This window comes from Oncorhynchus nerka, linkage group LG8 (genome assembly GCF_034236695.1).
Source record: "Oncorhynchus nerka isolate Pitt River linkage group LG8, Oner_Uvic_2.0, whole genome shotgun sequence".
Taxonomy (NCBI): Eukaryota; Metazoa; Chordata; class Actinopteri; order Salmoniformes; family Salmonidae; genus Oncorhynchus; species Oncorhynchus nerka.
In genome coordinates, this window is record NC_088403.1 from 2,540,496 (window position 1) to 2,560,570 (window position 20,075).

Below are 20,075 nucleotides of genomic sequence, written 5' to 3' on the forward strand. Positions count from 1 at the left end.
AGCTGTTACCTGTACACTACTTCCTAGGACCCATGGGGCTCTGGTCTAAATCAGTGTCCTACATAGGTTTTGGGTGCGTCCCTCACCTCCGTTTTGTTGATACGCAGCTTCCTGCCAGACCCCGAGACGTACGCTTCTGATTCGCAGATCAAATCGGAGTACGTCACACTTCCTCGTTGATCTGGTGGGTAGTTCTTCCTTTTGCTCTATGGAAGTATGGAAGTCCAGGCACCACATCCTTAATCACATCACAATCAACTATATCAGTCTCTCTGAGGGTTACTGGCCAGGGCTAGCACAGTGGGTAGTTCTTCCTTTTGCTCTATGGAAGGGCCAGGCACCACACCCTTAATCACATCACAATCAACTATATCAGTCTCTCTGAGGGTTACTGGCCAGGGCTAGCACAGTGGGTAGTTCTTCCTTTTGCTCTATGGAAGTATGGAAGTCCAGGCACCACACCCTTAATCACATCACAATCAACTTTATCAGTCTCTCTGAGGGTTACTGGCCAGGGCTAGCACAGTGGGTAGTTCTTCCTTTTGCTCTATGGAAGGGCCAGGCACCACACCCTTAATCACATCACAATCAACTATATCAGTCTCTCTGAGGGTTACTGGCCAGGGCTAGCACAGTGGGTAGTTCTTCCTTTTGCTCTATGGAAGGGTCAGGCACCACACCCTTAATCACATCACAATCAACTATATCAGTCTCTCTGAGGGTTACTGGCCAGGGCTAGCACAGTGGGTAGTTCTTCCTTTTGCTCTATGGAAGGGCCAGGCTCCACACCCTTAATCACATCACAATCAACTATATCAGTCTCTCTGAGGGTTACTGGTCAGGGCTAGCACAGTGGGTAGTTCTTCCTTTTGCTCTATGGAAGGGCCAGGCTCCACACCCTTAATCACATCACAATCAACTATATCAGTCTCTCTGAGGGTTACTGGCAGGGCTAGCACAGTGGGTAGTTCTTCCTTTTGCTCTATGGAAGGGCCAGGCACCACACCCTTAATCACATCACAATCAACTATATCAGTCTCTCTGAGGGTTACTGGCCAGGGCTAGCACAGTGGGTAGTTCTTCCTTTTGCTCTATGGAAGGGCCAGGCTCCACACCCTTAATCACATCACAATCAACTATATCAGTCTCTCTGAGGGTTACTGGCCAGGGCTAGCACAGTGGGTAGTTCTTCCTTTTGCTCTATGGAAGGGCCAGGCTCCACACCCTTAATCACATCACAATCAACTATATCAGTCTCTCTGAGGTTACTGGCCAGGGCTAGCACAGTGGGTAGTTCTTCCTTTTGCTCTATGGAAGGGCCAGGCACCACACCCTTAATCACATCACAATCAACTATATCAGTCTCTCTGAGGGTTACTGGCCAGGGCTAGCACAGTGGGTAGTTCTTCCTTTTGCTCTATGGAAGGGCTATGGAAGGGTCAGGCACCACACCCCTTAATCACATCACAATCAACTATATCAGTCTCTCTGAGGGTTACTGGCCAGGGCTAGCACAGTGGGTAGTTCTTCCTTTTGCTCTATGGAAGGGTCAGGCTCCACACCCTTAATCACATCACAATCAACTATATCAGTCTCTCTGAGGGTTACTGGCCAGGGCTAGCACAGTGGGTAGTTCTTCCTTTTGCTCTATGGAAGGGCCAGGCACCACACCCTTAATCACATCACAATCAACTATATCAGTCTCTCTGAGGGTTACTGGCCAGGGCTAGCACAGTGGGTAGTTCTTCCTTTTGCTCTATGGAAGGGCCAGGCACCACACCCTTAATCACATCACAATCAACTATATCAGTCTCTCTGAGGGTTACTGGCCAGGGCTAGCACAGTGGGTAGTTCTTCCTTTTGCTCTATGGAAGTCCAGGCACCACACCCTTAATCACATCACAATCAACTATATCAGTCTCTCTGAGGGTTACTGGCCAGGGCTAGCACAGTGGGTAGTTCTTCCTTTTGCTCTATGGAAGTCCAGGCACCACACCCTTAATCACATCACAATCAACTATATCAGTCTCTCTGAGGGTTACTGGCCAGGGCTAGCACAGTGGGTAGTTCTTCCTTTTGCTCTATGGAAGGGAAGTCCAGGCTCCACACCCTTAATCACATCACAATCAACTATATCAGTCTCTCTGAGGGTTACTGGCCAGGGCTAGCACAGTGGGTAGTTCTTCCTTTTGCTCTATGGAAGGGCCAGGCACCACACCCTTAATCACATCACAATCAACTATATCAGTCTCTCTGAGGGTTACTGGCCAGGGCTAGCACAGTGGGTAGTTCTTCCTTTTGCTCTATGGAAGGGTCAGGCTCCACACCCTTAATCACATCACAATCAACTATATCAGTCTCTCTGAGGGTTACTGGCCAGGGCTAGCACAGTGGGTAGTTCTTCCTTTTGCTCTATGGAAGGGCCAGGCACCACACCCTTAATCACATCACAATCAACTATATCAGTCTCTCTGAGGGTTACTGGCCAGGGCTAGCACAGTGGGTAGTTCTTCCTTTTGCTCTATGGAAGGGCCAGGCACCACACCCTTAATCACATCACAATCAACTATATCAGTCTCTCTGAGGGTTACTGGCCAGGGCTAGCACAGTGGGTAGTTCTTCCTTTTGCTCTATGGAAGGGCCAGGCACCACACCCTTAATCACATCACAATCAACTATATCAGTCTCTCTGAGGGTTACTGGCCAGGGCTAGCACAGTGGGTAGTTCTTCCTTTTGCTCTATGGAAGGGCCAGGCACCACACCCTTAATCACATCACAATCAACTATATCAGTCTCTCTGAGGGTTACTGGCCAGGGCTAGCACAGTGGGTAGTTCTTCCTTTTGCTCTATGGAAGGGCCAGGCACCACACCCTTAATCACATCACAATCAACTATATCAGTCTCTCTGAGGGTTACTGGCCAGGGCTAGCACAGTGGGTAGTTCTTCCTTTTGCTCTATGGAAGGGCCAGGCACCACACCCTTAATCACAATCAACTTTTTACCGGACCGTGGACACAAATATAACACTTTTTCTATAATTTAATTGGCCAGTATTTTGAGATATGCAAATGAGGTGATATTTCATTTATAAAAATTTGCCTATCTTTGCATATCACTCGAATATATTATTCTGGACACGGGGTTTAAAGTCAGAAATATTTAGGCTATTTAATTTCGTTCCACGACTGGATTTATACATAACAGATTGTGAATGAAACCTTTTTTACATATTTCCATCTGTCAAAAATATTAAAATGGAATTTTTTTCAGGAGAAAATGTAGAATAATAATCTAGAATTTTAAAAAAATTGACGCCACGTCAACAAATCCCTAATGTATAAAGTCTGGGAAAATAGGTCTAAGGAAACCAGACACCATCTGGTGACCGCTGATGCTTCTGAAGATGAGGAACCAGAGTTGTTGTGTGGTAAGTCTGTCAGTCTGGGAAAATAGGTCTAAGGGAAACCAGACACCATCTGGTGACCGCTGATGCTTCTGAAGATGAGGAACCAGAGTTGTTGTGTGGTAAGTCTGTCAGTCTGGGAAAATAGGTCTAAGGAAACCAGACACCATCTGGTGACCGCTGATGCTTCTGAAGATGAGGAACCAGAGTTGTTGTGTGGTAAGTCTGTCAGTCTGGGAAAATAGGTCTAAGGAAACCAGACACCATCTGGTGACCGCTGATGCTTCTGAAGATGAGGAACCAGAGTTGTTGTGTGGTAAGTCTGTCAGTCTGGGGAAAATAGGTCTAAGGAAACCAGACACCATCTGGTGACCGCTGATGCTTCTGAAGATGAGGAACCAGAGTTGTTGTGTGGTAAGTCTGTCAGTCTGGGAAAATAGGTCTAAGGCCAGACACCATCTGGTGACCGCTGATGCTTTGAAGATGAGGAACCAGAGTTGTTGTGTGGTAAGTCTGTCAGTCTGGGAAAATAGGTCTAAGGAAACCAGACACCATCTGGTGACCGCTGATGCTTCTGAAGATGAGGAACCAGAGTTGTTGTGTGGTAAGTCTGTCAGTCTGGGAAAATAGGTCTAAGGAAACCAGACACCATCTGGTGACCGCTGATGCTTCTGAAGATGAGGAACCAGAGTTGTTGTGTGGTAAGTCTGTCAGTCTGGGGAAAATAGGTCTAAGGAAACCAGACACCATCTGGTGACCGCTGATGCTTCTGAAGATGAGGAACCAGAGTTGTTGTGTGGTAAGTCTGTCAGTCTGGGAAAATAGGTCTAAGGAAACCAGACACCATCTGGTGACCGCTGATGCTTCTGAAGATGAGGAACCAGAGTTGTTGTGTGGTAAGTCTGTCAGTCTGGGAAAATAGGTCTAAGGAAACCAGACACCATCTGGTGACCGCTGATGCTTCTGAAGATGAGGAACCAGAGTTGTTGTGTGGTAAGTCTGTCAGTCTGGGAAAATAGGTCTAAGGAAACCAGACACCATCTGGTGACCGCTGATGCTTCTGAAGATGAGGAACCAGAGTTGTTGTGTGGTAAGTCTGTCAGTCTGGGAAAATAGGTCTAAGGAAACCAGACACCATCTGGTGACCGCTGATGCTTCTGAAGATGAGGAACCAGAGTTGTTGTGTGGTAAGTCTGTCAGTCTGGGAAAATAGGTCTAAGGAAACCAGACACCATCTGGTGACTGCTGATGCTTCTGAAGATGAGGAACCAGAGTTGTTGTGTGGTAAGTCTGTCAGTCTGGGAAAATAGGTCTAAGGAAACCAGACACCATCTGGTGACCGCTGATGCTTCTGAAGATGAGGAACCAGAGTTGTTGTGTGGTAAGTCTGTCAGTCTGGGAAAATAGGTCTAAGGAAACCAGACACCATCTGGTGACCGCTGATGCTTCTGAAGATGAGGAACCAGAGTTGTTGTGTGGTAAGTCTGTCAGTCTGGGAAAATAGGTCTAAGGAAACCAGACACCATCTGGTGACCGCTGATGCTTCTGAAGATGAGGAACCAGAGTTGTTGTGTGGTAAGTCTGTCAGTCTGGGAAAATAGGTCTAAGGAAACCAGACACCATCTGGTGACCGCTGATGCTTCTGAAGATGAGGAACCAGAGTTGTTGTGTGGTAAGTCTGTCAGTCTGGGAAAATAGGTCTAAGGAAACCAGACACCATCTGGTGACCGCTGATGCTTCTGAAGATGAGGAACCAGAGTTGTTGTGTGGTAAGTCTGTCAGTCTGGGAAAATAGGTCTAAGGAAACCAGACACCATCTGGTGACCGCTGATGCTTCTGAAGATGAGGAACCAGAGTTGTTGTGTGGTAAGTCTGTCAGTCTGGGAAAATAGGTCTAAGGAAACCAGACACCATCTGGTGACCGCTGATGCTTCTGAAGATGAGGAACCAGAGTTGTTGTGTGGTAAGTCTGTCAGTCTGGGAAAATAGGTCTAAGGAAACCAGACACCATCTGGTGACCGCTGATGCTTCTGAAGATGAGGAACCAGAGTTGTTGTGTGGTCAGTCTGGGAAAAATAGGTCTAAGGAAACCAGACACCATCTGGTGACCGCTGATGCTTCTGAAGATGAGGAACCAGAGTTGTTGTGTGGTAAGTCTGTCAGTCTGGGGAAAATAGGTCTAAGGAAACCAGACACCATCTGGTGACCGCTGATGCTTCTGAAGATGAGGAACCGGAGTTGTTGTGTGGTAATAAGTCTGTCAGTCTGGGAAAATAGGTCTAAGGAAACCAGACACCATCTGGTGACCGCTGATGCTTCTGAAGATGAGGAACCAGAGTTGTTGTGTGGTAAGTCTGTCAGTCTGGGAAAATAGGTCTAAGGAAACCAGACACCATCTGGTGACCGCTGATGCTTCTGAAGATGAGGAACCAGAGTTGTTGTGTGGTAAGTCTGTCAGTCTGGGAAAATAGGTCTAAGGAAACCAGACACCATCTGGTGACTGCTGATGCTTCTGAAGATGAGGAACCAGAGTTGTTGTGTGGTAAGTCTGTCAGTCTGGGAAAATAGGTCTAAGGAAACCAGACACCATCTGGTGACCGCTGATGCTTCTGAAGATGAGGAACCAGAGTTGTTGTGTGGTAAGTCTGTCAGTCTGGGAAAATAGGTCTAAGGAAACCAGACACCATCTGGTGACCGCTGATGCTTCTGAAGATGAGGAACCAGAGTTGTTGTGTGGTAAGTCTGTCAGTCTGGGAAAATAGGTCTAAGGAAACCAGACACCATCTGGTGACCGCTGATGCTTCTGAAGATGAGGAACCAGAGTTGTTGTGTGGTAAGTCTGTCGGGTAAAGGCAGTTAGAAACAGTACACAGAATCTACCAAGCACAGTACCAGGCAAACGTTTGGACACATCTACTCATTCAAGGGTTTTTCTTTGTTTTTTAAAACCTATTTTCTACATTGTAAAATAAGTGAAGACATCAAAACTATGAAATAACATATGTGGAATCATTTTGTCGTAACCAAAACAGTGTTAAACGAATCAAAATATATTTTATATTTCAGATTTTTTTTTCAAAGTAGCCACTTTCTTGTGGTCTTGATGACAGCTTTGCACGCTCTTGTCATTCTGTCAACCCTTGAATGAGGAGGTGTGTCTCAACGTTTGCTACTGTATTCAGAACCAAACACAATCTATTCAAATTAAGTTACTAAATATAGTCCAGTTTGTTACATTCGTTATTAAATTGTTTTTAAATGATGGATGTATGTTCATTTATCAGTGGTTACAATTCAATGGCATTTTTTATAACGGTAGTATTATTTAACAAGGCAATGCCAGTTAAGAACAAATTCTTATTTACAATGACGGTGGACCCCAAGACCAAAACCCGGACGACGCTGGGCCAATTGTGAACCGCCCTGTGGGACTCCCAATCACGTCCGGATGTGATTCAGCCCTGGATTCGAACCAGGTACTGTAGTGATGAACTGAGATGCAGTACCTCAGGAGCGATCATTGGTATGATAAACTAATGAAAATAAACATTTTGACATTTTTATTTGTACTTTTTTTGAAAAAATTCATGGGCCGAAAATATCACTTTATGCCTGTGGTGCATCAATTTGTCCAGATCAAAGCTAGAAAAGTATATGGAGAGATTAAACAAAATACCGCTAAGCGTCTTACTCTACGGGTTAGTTTACTCTACGGGTTAGTTTACTCTGCAGGTTAGTTTACTCTACGGGTTAGTTTACTCTACAGGTTAGTTTACTCTGCAGGTTAGTTTACTCTACGGGTTAGTTTACTCTGCAGGTTAGTTTACTCTACGGGTTAGTTTACTCTACAGGTTAGTTTACTCTACGGGTTAGTTTACTCTACAGGTTAGTTTACTCTGCAGGTTAGTTTACTCTACGGGTTAGTTTACTCTACAGGTTAGTTTACTCTACGGGTTAGTTTACTCTGCAGGTTAGTTTACTCTACGGGTTAGTTTACTCTACGGGTTAGTTTACTCTACAGGTTAGTTTACTCTACGGGTTAGTTTACTCTACAGGTTAGTTTACTCTACGGGTTAGTTTACTCTGCAGGGTAGTTTACTCTACAGGTTAGTTTACTCTACAGGTTAGTTTACTCTGCGGGTTAGTTTACTCTGCGGGTTAGTTTACTCTGCGGGTTAGTTTACTCTACGGGTTAGTTTACTCTACAGGTTAGTTTACTCTGCGGGTTAGTTTACTCTGCAGGTTAGTTTACTCTACGGGTTAGTTTACTCTGCAGGTTAGTTTACTCTACAGGTTAGTTTACTCTGCAGGTTAGTTTACTCTGCAGGTTAGTTTACTCTGCGGGTTAGTTTACTCTGCAGGTTAGTTTACTCTGCAGGTTACTTTACTCTGCAGGTTAGTTTACTCTGCAGGTTAGTTTACTCTGCAGGTTAGTTTACTCTGCAGGTTACTTTACTCTGCAGGTTAGTTTACTCTGCAGGTTAGTTTACTCTGCAGGTTAGTTTACTCTGCAGGTTAGTTTACTCTGCAGGTTAGTTTACTCTGCAGGTTAGTTTACTCTACGGGTTAGTTTACTCTGCAGGTTAGTTTACTCTACGGGTTAGTTTACTCTGCAGGTTAGTTTACTCTGCGGGTTAGTTTACTCTACAGGTTAGTTTACTCTACAGGTTAGTTTACTCTACAGGTTAGTTTACTCTGCAGGTTAGTTTACTCTGCAGGTTAGTTTACTCTGCGTGTTAGTTTAATCTGCGTATTAGTTTGCTCTACGGGTTAGTTTACTCTACAGGTTAGTTTACTCTGCAGGTTAGTTTACTCTGCAGGTTAGTTTACTCTGCGGGTTAGTTTACTCTACAGGTTAGTTTACTCTGCCGATTAGTTTACTCTACAGGTTAGTTTACTCTACAGGTTAGTTTACTCTGCAGGTTAGTTTACTCTGCGCGTTAGTTTACTCTGCAGGTTAGTTTACTCTGCGCGTTAGTTTACTCTACAGGTTAGTTTACAGGTTAGTTTACTCTACAGGTTAGTTTACTCTACAGGTTACAGGTTAGTTTACTCTACAGGTTAGTTTACTCTGCAGGTTAGTTTACTCTGCGCGTTAGTTTAATCTGCGTATTAGTTTGCTCTGCGGGTTAGTTTGCTCTACGGGTTAGTTTACTCTGCGGGTTAGTTTACTCTGCAGATTAGTTTACTCTACAGGTTAGTTTACTCTGCGGGTTAGTTTACTCTGCGGATTAGTTTACTCTGCAGGTTAGTTTACAGGTTAGTTTACTCTACAGGTTAGTTTAATCTACAGGTTAGTTTACTCTGCAGGTTAGTTTACAGGTTAGTTTACTCTACAGGTTAGTTTACTCTACGGGTTAGTTTACTCTACGGGTTAGTTTACAGGTTAGTTTACTCTACAGGTTAGTTTACTCTGCAGGTTAGTTTACTCTACAGGTTAGTTTACTCTGCGGGTTAGTTTACTCTACGGGTTAGTTTGCTCTGCGGGTTAGTTTACTCTGCGGGTTAGTTTACTCTGCAGGTTAGTTTACAGGTTAGTTTACTCTACAGGTTAGTTTACTCTACGGGTTAGTTTACAGGTTAGTTTACTCTACGGGTTAGTTTACTCTACGGGTTAGTTTACTCTACAGGTTATTTTACTCTACAGGTTAGTTTACTCTGCAGGTTAGTTTACTCTACAGGTTAGTTTACTCTGCAGGTTAGTTTACTCTACGGGTTAGTTTACTCTGCAGGTTAGTTTACTCTACGGGTTAGTTTACAGGTTAGTTTACTCTACAGGTTAGTTTACTCTGCGGGTTAGTTTACTCTGCGGGTTAGTTTACTCTGCGGGTTAGTTTACTCGGCGGGTTAGTTTACTCTGCAGGTTAGTTTACTCTACGGGTTAGTTTGCTCTGCGGGTTAGTTTACTCTGCGGGTTAGTTTACTCTGCAGGTTAGTTTACAGGTTAGTTTACTCTACAGGTTAGTTTACTCTACGGGTTAGTTTACTCTGCGGGTTAGTTTACTCTGCAGGTTAGTTTACTCTGCAGGTTAGTTTACTCTGCGGGTTAGTTTACTCTGCGGGTTATTTACTCTGCGGGTTAGTTTACTCTGCGGGTTAGTTTACTCTACGGGTTAGTTTACTCTGCGGGTTAGTTTACTCTGCAGGTTAGTTTACTCTGCAGGTTCGTTTACTCTACAGGTTCGTTTACTCTGCGGGTTAGTTTACTCTACGGGTTAGTTTACTCTACAGGTTAGTTTACTCTACAGTAGTTTACTCTACAGGTTAGTTTACTCTACAGGTTAGTTTACTCTACAGGTTAGTTTACTCTACGGGTTAGTTTACTCTGCGGGTTAGTTTACTCTGCAGGTTAGTTTACTCTGCAGGTTAGTTTACTCTACGGGTTAGTTTGCTCTGCGGGTTAGTTTACTCTGCGGGTTAGTTTACTCTGCAGGTTAGTTTACAGGTTAGTTTGCTCTGCGGGTTAGTTTACTCTGCGGGTTAGTTTACTCTGCGGGTTAGTTTACTCTGCGGGTTAGTTTACTCTACGGGTTAGTTTACTCTACGGGTTAGTTTACAGGTTAGTTTACTCTACAGGTTAGTTTACTCTACGGGTTAGTTTACTCTACGGGGTAGTTTACAGGTTAGTTTACTCTACAGGTTAGTTTACTCTACGGGTTAGTTTACTCTACGGGTTAGTTTACTCTACGGGTTAGTTTACAGGTTAGTTTACTCTACGGGTTAGTTTACAGGTTAGTTTACGGGTTAGTTTACAGGTTAGTTTACTCTACGGGTTAGTTTACTCTACGGGTTAGTTTACAGGTTAGTTTACTCTACGGGTTAGTTTACTCTACGGGTTAGTTTACAGGTTAGTTTACTCTACAGGTTAGTTTACTCTACGGGTTAGTTTACTCTACGGGGTAGTTTACAGGTTAGTTTACTCTACAGGTTAGTTTACTCTACGGGTTAGTTTACTCTGCAGGTTAGTTTACTCTGCGCGTTAGTTTACTCTGCAGGTTAGTTTACTCTGCGCGTTAGTTTACTCTACAGGTTAGTTTACAGGTTAGTTTACTCTACAGGTTAGTTTACTCTACAGGTTACAGGTTAGTTTACTCTACAGGTTAGTTTACTCTGCAGGTTAGTTTACTCTGCTCGTTAGTTTAATCTGCGTATTAGTTTACTCTGCGGGTTAGTTTACTCTGCAGATTAGTTTACTCTACAGGTTATTTTACTCTGCGGGTTAGTTTATTCTGCGGATTAGTTTACTCTGCAGGTTAGTTTACAGGTTAGTTTACTCTACAGGTTAGTTTAATCTACAGGTTAGTTTACTCTGCAGGTTAGTTTACAGGTTAGTTTACTCTACAGGTTAGTTTACTCTACAGGTTAGTTTACTCTACGGGTTAGTTTACTCTACGGGTTAGTTTACAGGTTAGTTTACTCTACGGGTTAGTTTACTCTGCAGGTTAGTTTACTCTACAGGTTAGTTTACTCTGCGGGTTAGTTTACTCTACGGGTTAGTTTGCTCTGCGGGTTAGTTTGCTCTGCGGGTTAGTTTACTCTGCGGGTTAGTTTACTCTGCAGGTTAGTTTACAGGTTAGTTTACTCTACAGGTTAGTTTACTCTACGGGTTAGTTTACAGGTTAGTTTACTCTACGGGTTATTTTACTCTACGGGTTAGTTTACTCTACAGGTTAGTTTACTCTACAGGTTAGTTTACTCTGCAGGTTAGTTTACTCTACAGGTTAGTTTACTCTGCAGGTTAGTTTACTCTACGGGTTAGTTTACTCTGCAGGTTAGTTTACTCTACGGGTTAGTTTACAGGTTAGTTTACTCTACAGGTTAGTTTACTCTGCGGGTTAGTTTACTCTGCGGGTTAGTTTACTCTGCGGGTTAGTTTACTCTGCGGGTTAGTTTACTCTGCAGGTTAGTTTACTCTACGGGTTAGTTTGCTCTGCGGGTTAGTTTACTCTGCGGGTTAGTTTACTCTGCAGGTTAGTTTACAGGTTAGTTTACTCTACAGGTTAGTTTACTCTACGGGTTAGTTTACTCTGCGGGTTAGTTTACTCTGCAGGTTAGTTTACTCTGCAGGTTAGTTTACTCTGCGGGTTAGTTTACTCTGCGGGTTAGTTTACTCTGCGGGTTAGTTTACTCTACGGGTTAGTTTACTCTACGGGTTAGTTTACTCTACAGGTTAGTTTACTCTACAGGTTAGTTTACTCTGCAGGTTAGTTTACTCTACAGGTTAGTTTACTCTGCAGGTTAGTTTACTCTACGGGTTAGTTTACTCTGCAGGTTAGTTTACTCTACGGGTTAGTTTACAGGTTAGTTTACTCTACAGGTTAGTTTACTCTGCGGGTTAGTTTACTCTGCGGGTTAGTTTACTCTGCGGGTTAGTTTACTCTGCGGGTTAGTTTACTCTGCAGGTTAGTTTACTCTACGGGTTAGTTTGCTCTGCGGGTTAGTTTACTCTGCGGGTTAGTTTACTCTGCAGGTTAGTTTACAGGTTAGTTTACTCTACAGGTTAGTTTACTCTACGGTTAGTTTACTCTGCGGGTTAGTTTACTCTGCAGGTTAGTTTACAGGTTAGTTGGGCTGCGGGTTAGTTTACTCTGCGGGTTAGTTTACTCTGCGGGTTAGTTTACTCTGCGGGTTAGTTTACTCTGCGGGTTAGTTTACTCTACGGGTTAGTTTACTCTGCGGGTTAGTTTACTCTGCAGGTTAGTTTACTCTGCAGGTTAGTTTACAGGTTAGTTTACTCTACAGGTTAGTTTACTCTACAGGTTAGTTTACTCTGCGGGTTAGTTTACTCTGCAGGTTAGTTTACTCTGCAGGTTAGTTTGCTCTGCGGGTTAGTTTACTCTGCGGGTTAGTTTACTCTGCAGGTTAGTTTACAGGTTAGTTTGCTCTGCGGGTTAGTTTACTCTGCGGGTTAGTTTACAGGTTAGTTTACTCTGCGGGTTAGTTTACTCTGCGGGTTAGTTTACTCTACGGGTTAGTTTACTCTGCGGGTTAGTTTACTCTACGGGTTAGTTTACTCTACGGGTTAGTTTACAGGTTAGTTTACTCTACGGGTTAGTTTACTCTACGGGGTAGTTTACAGGTTAGTTTACTCTACAGGTTAGTTTACTCTACGGGTTAGTTTACTCTACGGGTTAGTTTACTCTACGGGTTAGTTTACAGGTTAGTTTACTCTACGGGTTAGTTTATTCTACGGGTTAGTTTACAGGTTAGTTTACGGGTTAGTTTACAGGTTAGTTTACTCTACAGGTTAGTTTACTCTACGGGTTAGTTTACTCTACGGGTTAGTTTACTCTGCGGGTTAGTTTACTCTGCGGGTTAGTTTACTCTGCGGGTTAGTTTGCTCTGCGGGTTAGTTTACTCTGCGGGTTAGTTTACTCTGCGGGTTAGTTTACTCTACAGGTTAGTTTACTCTGCAGGTTAGTTTGCTCTGCGGGTTAGTTTGCTCTGCGGGTTAGTTTACTCTGCGGGTTAGTTTACTCTGCGGGTTAGTTTACTCTGCGGGTTAGTTTACTCTGCGGGTTAGTTTACTCTGCGGGTTAGTTTGCTCTGCGGGTTAGTTTACTCTGCGGGTTAGTTTACTCTGCGGGTTAGTTTACTCTACAGGTTAGTTTACTCTACAGGTTAGTTTACTCTGCAGGTTAGTTTGCTCTGCGGGTTAGTTTACTCTGCGGGTTAGTTTACTCTGCGGGTTAGTTTACTCTGCAGGTTAGTTTACAGGTTAGTTTACTCTACAGGTTAGTTTACTCTACGGGTTAGTTTACTCTACGGGTTAGTTTACAGGTTAGTTTACTCTACGGGTTAGTTTACTCTACGGGTTAGTTTACAGGTTAGTTTACGGGTTAGTTTACAGGTTAGTTTACTCTACGGGTTAGTTTACTCTACGGGTTAGTTTACTCTACAGGTTAGTTTACTCTACGGGTTAGTTTACTCTGCGGGTTAGTTTACTCTGCAGGTTAGTTTACTCTGCAGGTTAGTTTACTCTACGGGTTAGTTTGCTCTGCGGGTTAGTTTACTCTGCGGGTTAGTTTACTCTGCAGGTTAGTTTACAGGTTAGTTTGCTCTGCGGGTTAGTTTACTCTGCGGGTTAGTTTACAGGTTAGTTTACTCTGCGGGTTAGTTTACTCTGCGGGTTAGTTTACTCTACGGGTTAGTTTACTCTACGGGTTAGTTTACAGGTTAGTTTACTCTACAGGTTAGTTTACTCTACGGGTTAGTTTACTCTACGGGGTAGTTTACAGGTTAGTTTACTCTACAGGTTAGTTTACTCTACGGGTTAGTTTACTCTACGGGTTAGTTTACTCTATGGGTTAGTTTACAGGTTAGTTTACTCTACGGGTTAGTTTACTCTACGGGTTAGTTTACAGGTTAGTTTACGGGTTAGTTTACAGGTTAGTTTACTCTACCGGTTAGTTTACTCTACGGGTTAGTTTACAGGTTAGTTTACTCTACGGGTTAGTTTACTCTACGGGTTAGTTTACAGGTTAGTTTACTCTACAGGTTAGTTTACTCTACGGGTTAGTTTACTCTACGGGGTAGTTTACAGGTTAGTTTACTCTACAGGTTAGTTTACTCTACGGGTTAGTTTACTCTGCAGGTTAGTTTACTCTGCGCGTTAGTTTACTCTGCAGGTTAGTTTACTCTGCGCGTTAGTTTACTCTACAGGTTAGTTTACAGGTTAGTTTACTCTACAGGTTAGTTTACTCTACAGGTTACAGGTTAGTTTACTCTACAGGTTAGTTTACTCTGCAGGTTAGTTTACTCTGCGCGTTAGTTTAATCTGCGTATTAGTTTGCTCTGCGGGTTAGTTTGCTCTACGGGTTAGTTTACTCTGCGGGTTAGTTTACTCTGCAGATTAGTTTACTCTACAGGTTATTTTACTCTGCGGGTTAGTTTATTCTGCGGATTAGTTTACTCTGCAGGTTAGTTTACAGGTTAGTTTACTCTACAGGTTAGTTTACTCTACGGGTTAGTTTGCTCTGCGGGTTAGTTTACTCTGCGGGTTAGTTTACTCTGCAGGTTAGTTTACAGGTTAGTTTACTCTACAGGTTAGTTTACTCTACGGGTTAGTTTACAGGTTAGTTTACTCTACGGGTTATTTTACTCTACGGGTTAGTTTACTCTACAGGTTAGTTTACTCTACAGGTTAGTTTACTCTGCAGGTTAGTTTACTCTACAGGTTAGTTTACTCTGCAGGTTAGTTTACTCTACGGGTTAGTTTACTCTGCAGGTTAGTTTACTCTACGGGTTAGTTTACAGGTTAGTTTACTCTACAGGTTAGTTTACTCTGCGGGTTAGTTTACTCTGCAGGTTAGTTTACTCTGCGGGTTAGTTTACTCTGCGGGTTAGTTTACTCTGCAGGTTAGTTTACTCTGGGGTTAGTTTGCTCTGCGGGTTAGTTTACTCTGCGGGTTAGTTTACTCTGCAGGTTAGTTTACAGGTTAGTTTACTCTACAGGTTAGTTTACTCTACTGGGTTATGGGTTAGTTTACTCTGCGGGTTAGTTTACTCTGCAGGTTAGTTTACTCTGCAGGTTAGTTTACTCTGCGGGTTAGTTTACTCTGCGGGTTAGTTTACTCTGCGGGTTAGTTTACTCTACGGGTTAGTTTACTCTACAGGTTAGTTTACTCTACAGGTTAGTTTACTCTGCAGGTTAGTTTACTCTACAGGTTAGTTTACTCTGCAGGTTAGTTTACTCTACGGGTTAGTTTACTCTGCAGGTTAGTTTACTCTACGGGTTAGTTTACAGGTTAGTTTACTCTACAGGTTAGTTTACTCTGCGGGTTAGTTTACTCTGCGGGTTAGTTTACTCTGCGGGTTAGTTTACTCTGCGGGTTAGTTTACTCTGCAGGTTAGTTTACTCTACGGGTTAGTTTGCTCTGCGGGTTAGTTACTCTGCGGGTTAGTTTACTCTGGTTAGTTTACAGGTTTTTACTCTACAGGTTAGTTTACTCTACGGGTTAGTTTACTCTGCGGGTTAGTTTACTCTGCAGGTTAGTTTACTCTGCAGGTTAGTTTACTCTGCGGGTTAGTTTACTCTGCGGGTTAGTTTACTCTGCGGGTTAGTTTACTCTGCGGGTTAGTTTACTCTGCAGGTTAGTTTACAGGTTAGTTTGCTCTGCGGGTTAGTTTACTCTGCGGGTTAGTTTACAGGTTAGTTTACTCTGCGGGTTAGTTTACTCTGCGGGTTAGTTTACTCTACGGGTTAGTTTACTCTACGGGTTAGTTTACAGGTTAGTTTACTCTACAGGTTAGTTTACTCTACGGGTTAGTTTACTCTACGGGGTAGTTTACAGGTTAGTTTACTCTACAGGTTAGTTTACTCTACGGGTTAGTTTACTCTACGGGTTAGTTTACTCTACGGGTTAGTTTACTCTACGGGTTAGTTTACAGGTTAGTTTACTCTACGGGTTAGTTTACTCTACGGGTTAGTTTACAGGTTAGTTTACGGGTTAGTTTACAGGTTAGTTTACTCTACAGGTTAGTTTACTCTACGGGTTAGTTTACTCTACGGGTTAGTTTACTCTGCGGGTTAGTTTACTCTGCGGGTTAGTTTACTCTGCGGGTTAGTTTACTCTGCGGGTTAGTTTGCTCTGCGGGTTAGTTTACTCTGCGGGTTAGTTTACTCTGCGGGTTAGTTTACTCTACAGGTTAGTTTACTCTGCAGGTTAGTTTGCTCTGCGGGTTAGTTTGCTCTGCGGGTTAGTTTACTCTGCGGGTTAGTTTACTCTGCGGGTTAGTTTACTCTGCGGGTTAGTTTACTCTGCGGGTTAGTTTGCTCTGCGGGTTAGTTTACTCTGCGGGTTAGTTTACTCTGCGGGTTAGTTTACTCTACAGGTTAGTTTACTCTACAGGTTAGTTTACTCTGCAGGTTAGTTTGCTCTGCGGGTTAGTTTACTCTGCGGGTTAGTTTACTCTGCGGGTTAGTTTACTCTGCAGGTTAGTTTACAGGTTAGTTTACTCTACAGGTTAGTTTACTCTACGGGTTAGTTTACTCTACGGGTTAGTTTACAGGTTAGTTTACTCTACGGGTTAGTTTACTCTACGGGTTAGTTTACAGGTTAGTTTACGGGTTAGTTTACAGGTTAGTTTACTCTACGGGTTAGTTTACTCTACGGGTTAGTTTACAGGTTAGTTTACTCTACAGGTTAGTTTACTCTACGGGTTAGTTTACTCTACGGGTTAGTTTACTCTGCGGGTTAGTTTACTCTGCGGGTTAGTTTACTCTGCGGGTTAGTTTACTCTGCGGGTTAGTTTGCTCTGCGGGTTAGTTTACTCTGCGGGTTAGTTTACTCTGCGGGTTAGTTTACTCTACAGGTTAGTTTACTCTGCAGGTTAGTTTGCTCTGCGGGTTAGTTTGCTCTGCGGGTTAGTTTGCTCTGCGGGTTAGTTTACTCTGCGGGTTAGTTTACTCTGCGGGTTAGTTTACTCTGCGGGTTAGTTTACTCTGCGGGTTAGTTTGCTCTGCGGGTTAGTTTACTCTGCGGGTTAGTTTACTCTACAGGTTAGTTTACTCTACAGGTTAGTTTACTCTGCAGGTTAGTTTGCTCTGCGGGTTAGTTTACTCTGCGGGTTAGTTTACTCTGCGGGTTAGTTTACTCTGCGGGTTAGTTTACTCTGCAGGTTAGTTTACAGGTTAGTTTACTCTACAGGTTAGTTTACTCTACAGGTTAGTTTACTCTGCGGGTTAGTTTGCTCTGCGGGTTAGTTTGCTCTGCGGGTTAGTTTACTCTGCAGGTTAGTTTACTCTGCAGGTTAGTTTACTCTGCGGGTTAGTTTACTCTGCGGGTTAGTTTACTCTACGGGTTAGTTTACTCTGCGGGTTAGTTTGCTCTGCGGGTTAGTTTGCTCTGCGGGTTAGTTTGCTCTGCGGGTTAGTTTGCTCTGCGGGTTAGTTTACTCTGCGGGTTAGTTTACTCTGCGGGTTAGTTTACAGGTTAGTTTACTCTACAGGTTAGTTTACTCTACAGGTTTCAGGTTAGTTTACTCTACAGGTTAGTTTACTCTGCAGGTTAGTTTGCTCTGCGGGTTAGTTTACTCTGCAGGTTAGTTTTCTCTGCAGGTTAGTTTACTCTGCAGGTTAGTTTACTATGCGGGTTAGTTTACTCTGCGGGTTAGTTTACTCTGCGGGTTAGTTTAGTTTACTCTGCAGGTTAGTTTACTCTGCAGGTTAGTTTACTCTACAGGTTAGTTTACTCTACGGGTTAGTTTACTCTACAGGTTAGTTTACAGGTTAGTTTACTCTGCAGGTTAGTTTACAGGTTAATTTACTCTACAGGTTAGTTTGCTCTGCGGGTTAGTTTGCTCTGCGGGTTAGTTTACTCTGCGGGTTAGTTTACTCTGCAGGTTAGTTTACTCTGCAGGTTAGTTTACAGGTTAGTTTACTCTGCGGGTTAGTTTACAGGTGTAGTTTACAGGTGTAGTGAAAGCTAAGCCTCTGACTCCACAGGTTAGTTTACAGGTGTAGTGAAATCTAAGCCTCTGACTCCACAGGTTAGTTTACAGGTGTAGTGAAAGCTAAGCCTCTGACTCCACAGGTTAGTTTACAGGTGTAGTGAATGCTAAGCCTCTGACTCTGCAGGTTAGTTTACTATGCAGGTTAGTTTACTCTGCAGGTTAGTTTACTCTGCGGGTTAGTTTACTCTGCAGGTTAGTTTACAGGTTAGTTTACTCTACAGGTTAGTTTACTCTACGGGTTAGTTTACTCTACGGGGTAGTTTACAGGTTAGTTTACTCTACAGGTTAGTTTACTCTACGGGTTAGTTTACAGGTTAGTTTACTCTACGGGTTAGTTTACTCTACGGGGTAGTTTACAGGTTAGTTTACTCTACAGGTTAGTTTACTCTACGGGTTAGTTTACAGGTTAGTTTACTCTGCGGGTTAGTTTACAGGTTAGTTTACTCTACGGGTTAGTTTACAGGTTAGTTTACTCTACGGGTTAGTTTACGGGTTAGTTTACAGGTTAGTTTACTCTGCGGGTTAGTTTACTCTACGGGTTAGTTTACTCTACGGGTTAGTTTACTCTACGGGGTAGTTTACAGGTTAGTTTACTCTACAGGTTAGTTTACTCTACGGGTTAGTTTACAGGTTAGTTTACTCTGCGGGTTAGTTTACAGGTTAGTTTACTCTACGGGTTAGTTTACAGGTTAGTTTACTCTACGGGTTAGTTTACTTTACGGGTTAGTTTACAGGTTAGTTTACGGGTTAGTTTACAGGTTAGTTTACTCTACGGGTTAGTTTACTCTACGGGTTAGTTTACTCTGCGGGTTAGTTTACTCTGCAGGTTAGTTTACTCTGCGGGTTAGTTTACTCTGCAGGTTAGTTTACTCTGCAGGTTAGTTTACTCTGCAGGTTAGTTTGCTCTGCGGGTTAGTTTACTCTGCGGGTTAGTTTACTCTGCAGGTTAGTTTACAGGTTAGTTTACTCTACAGGTTAGTTTACTCTACAGGTTAGTTTATTCTGCAGGTTAGTTTGCTCTGCGGGTTAGTTTACTCTGCAGGTTAGTTTACTCTGCAGGTTAGTTTACAGGTTAGTTTACTCTACAGGTTAGTTTACTCTGCGGGTTAGTTTGCTCTGCGGGTTAGTTTGCTCTGCGGGTTAGTTTACTCTGCGGGTTAGTTTACTCTGCAGGTTAGTTTACTCTGCAGGTTAGTTTACTCTGCAGGTTAGTTTACTCTGCGGGTTAGTTTACTCTGCAGGTTAGTTTACAGGTTAGTTTACTCTACAGGTTAGTTTACTCTACAGGTTAGTTTACTCTGCGGGTTAGTTTGCTCTGCGGGTTAGTTTACTCTGCGGGTTAGTTTACTCTGCAGGTTAGTTTACAGGTTAGTTTACTCTACAGGTTAGTTTACTCTACAGGTTTCAGGTTAGTTTACTCTACAGGTTAGTTTACTCTGCAGGTTAGTTTGCTCTGCGGGTTAGTTTACTCTGCAGGTTAGTTTTCTCTGCAGGTTAGTTTACTCTGCAGGTTAGTTTACTCTGCGGGTTAGTTTACTCTGCGGGTTAGTTTAGTTTACTCTGCAGGTTAGTTTACTCTGCAGGTTAGTTTACTCTACAGGTTAGTTTACTCTACGGGTTAGTTTACAGGTTAATTTACTCTACAGGTTAGTTTGCTCTGCGGGTTAGTTTGCTCTGCGGGTTAGTTTACTCTGCGGGTTAGTTTACTCTGCAGGTTAGTTTACTCTGCAGGTTAGTTTACAGGTTAGTTTACTCTGCGGGTTAGTTTACAGGTGTAGTGAATGCTAAGCCTCTGACTCTGCAGGTTAGTTTACAGGTGTAGTGAAAGCTAAGCCTCTGACTCCGCAGGTTAGTTTACAGGTGTAGTGAAAGCTAAGCCTCTGACTCCACAGATTAGTTTACAGGTGTAGTGAGAGCTAAGCCTCTGACTCCACAGGTTAGTTTACAGGTGTAGTGAAAGCTAAGCCTGTGACTCCACAGGTTAGTTTACAGGTGTAGTGAAAGCTAAGCCTGTGACTCCACAGGTTAGTTTACAGGTGTAGTGAAAGCTAAGCCTGTGACTCCACAGGTTAGTTTACAGGTGTAGTGAGAGCTAAGCCTGTGACTCCACAGGTTAGTTTACAGGTGTAGTGAGAGCTAAGCCTGTGACTCCACAGGTTAGTTTACAGGTGTAGTGAGAGCTAAGCCTCTGACTCTACAGGTTAGTTTACAGGTG

General features: G+C 43.2%; 2 protein-coding genes across 2 annotated transcripts in view; one reads left to right on the forward strand and one right to left on the reverse strand.

The window, feature by feature from the left end:
* rergla (RERG/RAS-like a) overlaps window positions 1-20,075 on the forward strand; it is a 342,144-nt gene that overhangs the window by 319,219 nt on the left and 2,850 nt on the right. The window lies entirely within an intron of this gene.
* LOC135573012 (N-acetylglucosamine-6-sulfatase-like) overlaps window positions 51-20,075 on the reverse strand; it is a 38,076-nt gene continuing 18,051 nt past the window's right edge. Inside the window, exon 4 of the mRNA XM_065022066.1 lies at window positions 51-206. Within this exon, the coding sequence (XP_064878138.1) occupies window positions 51-206 (156 nt within the window). The remainder of the gene's footprint in view (window positions 207-20,075) is intronic.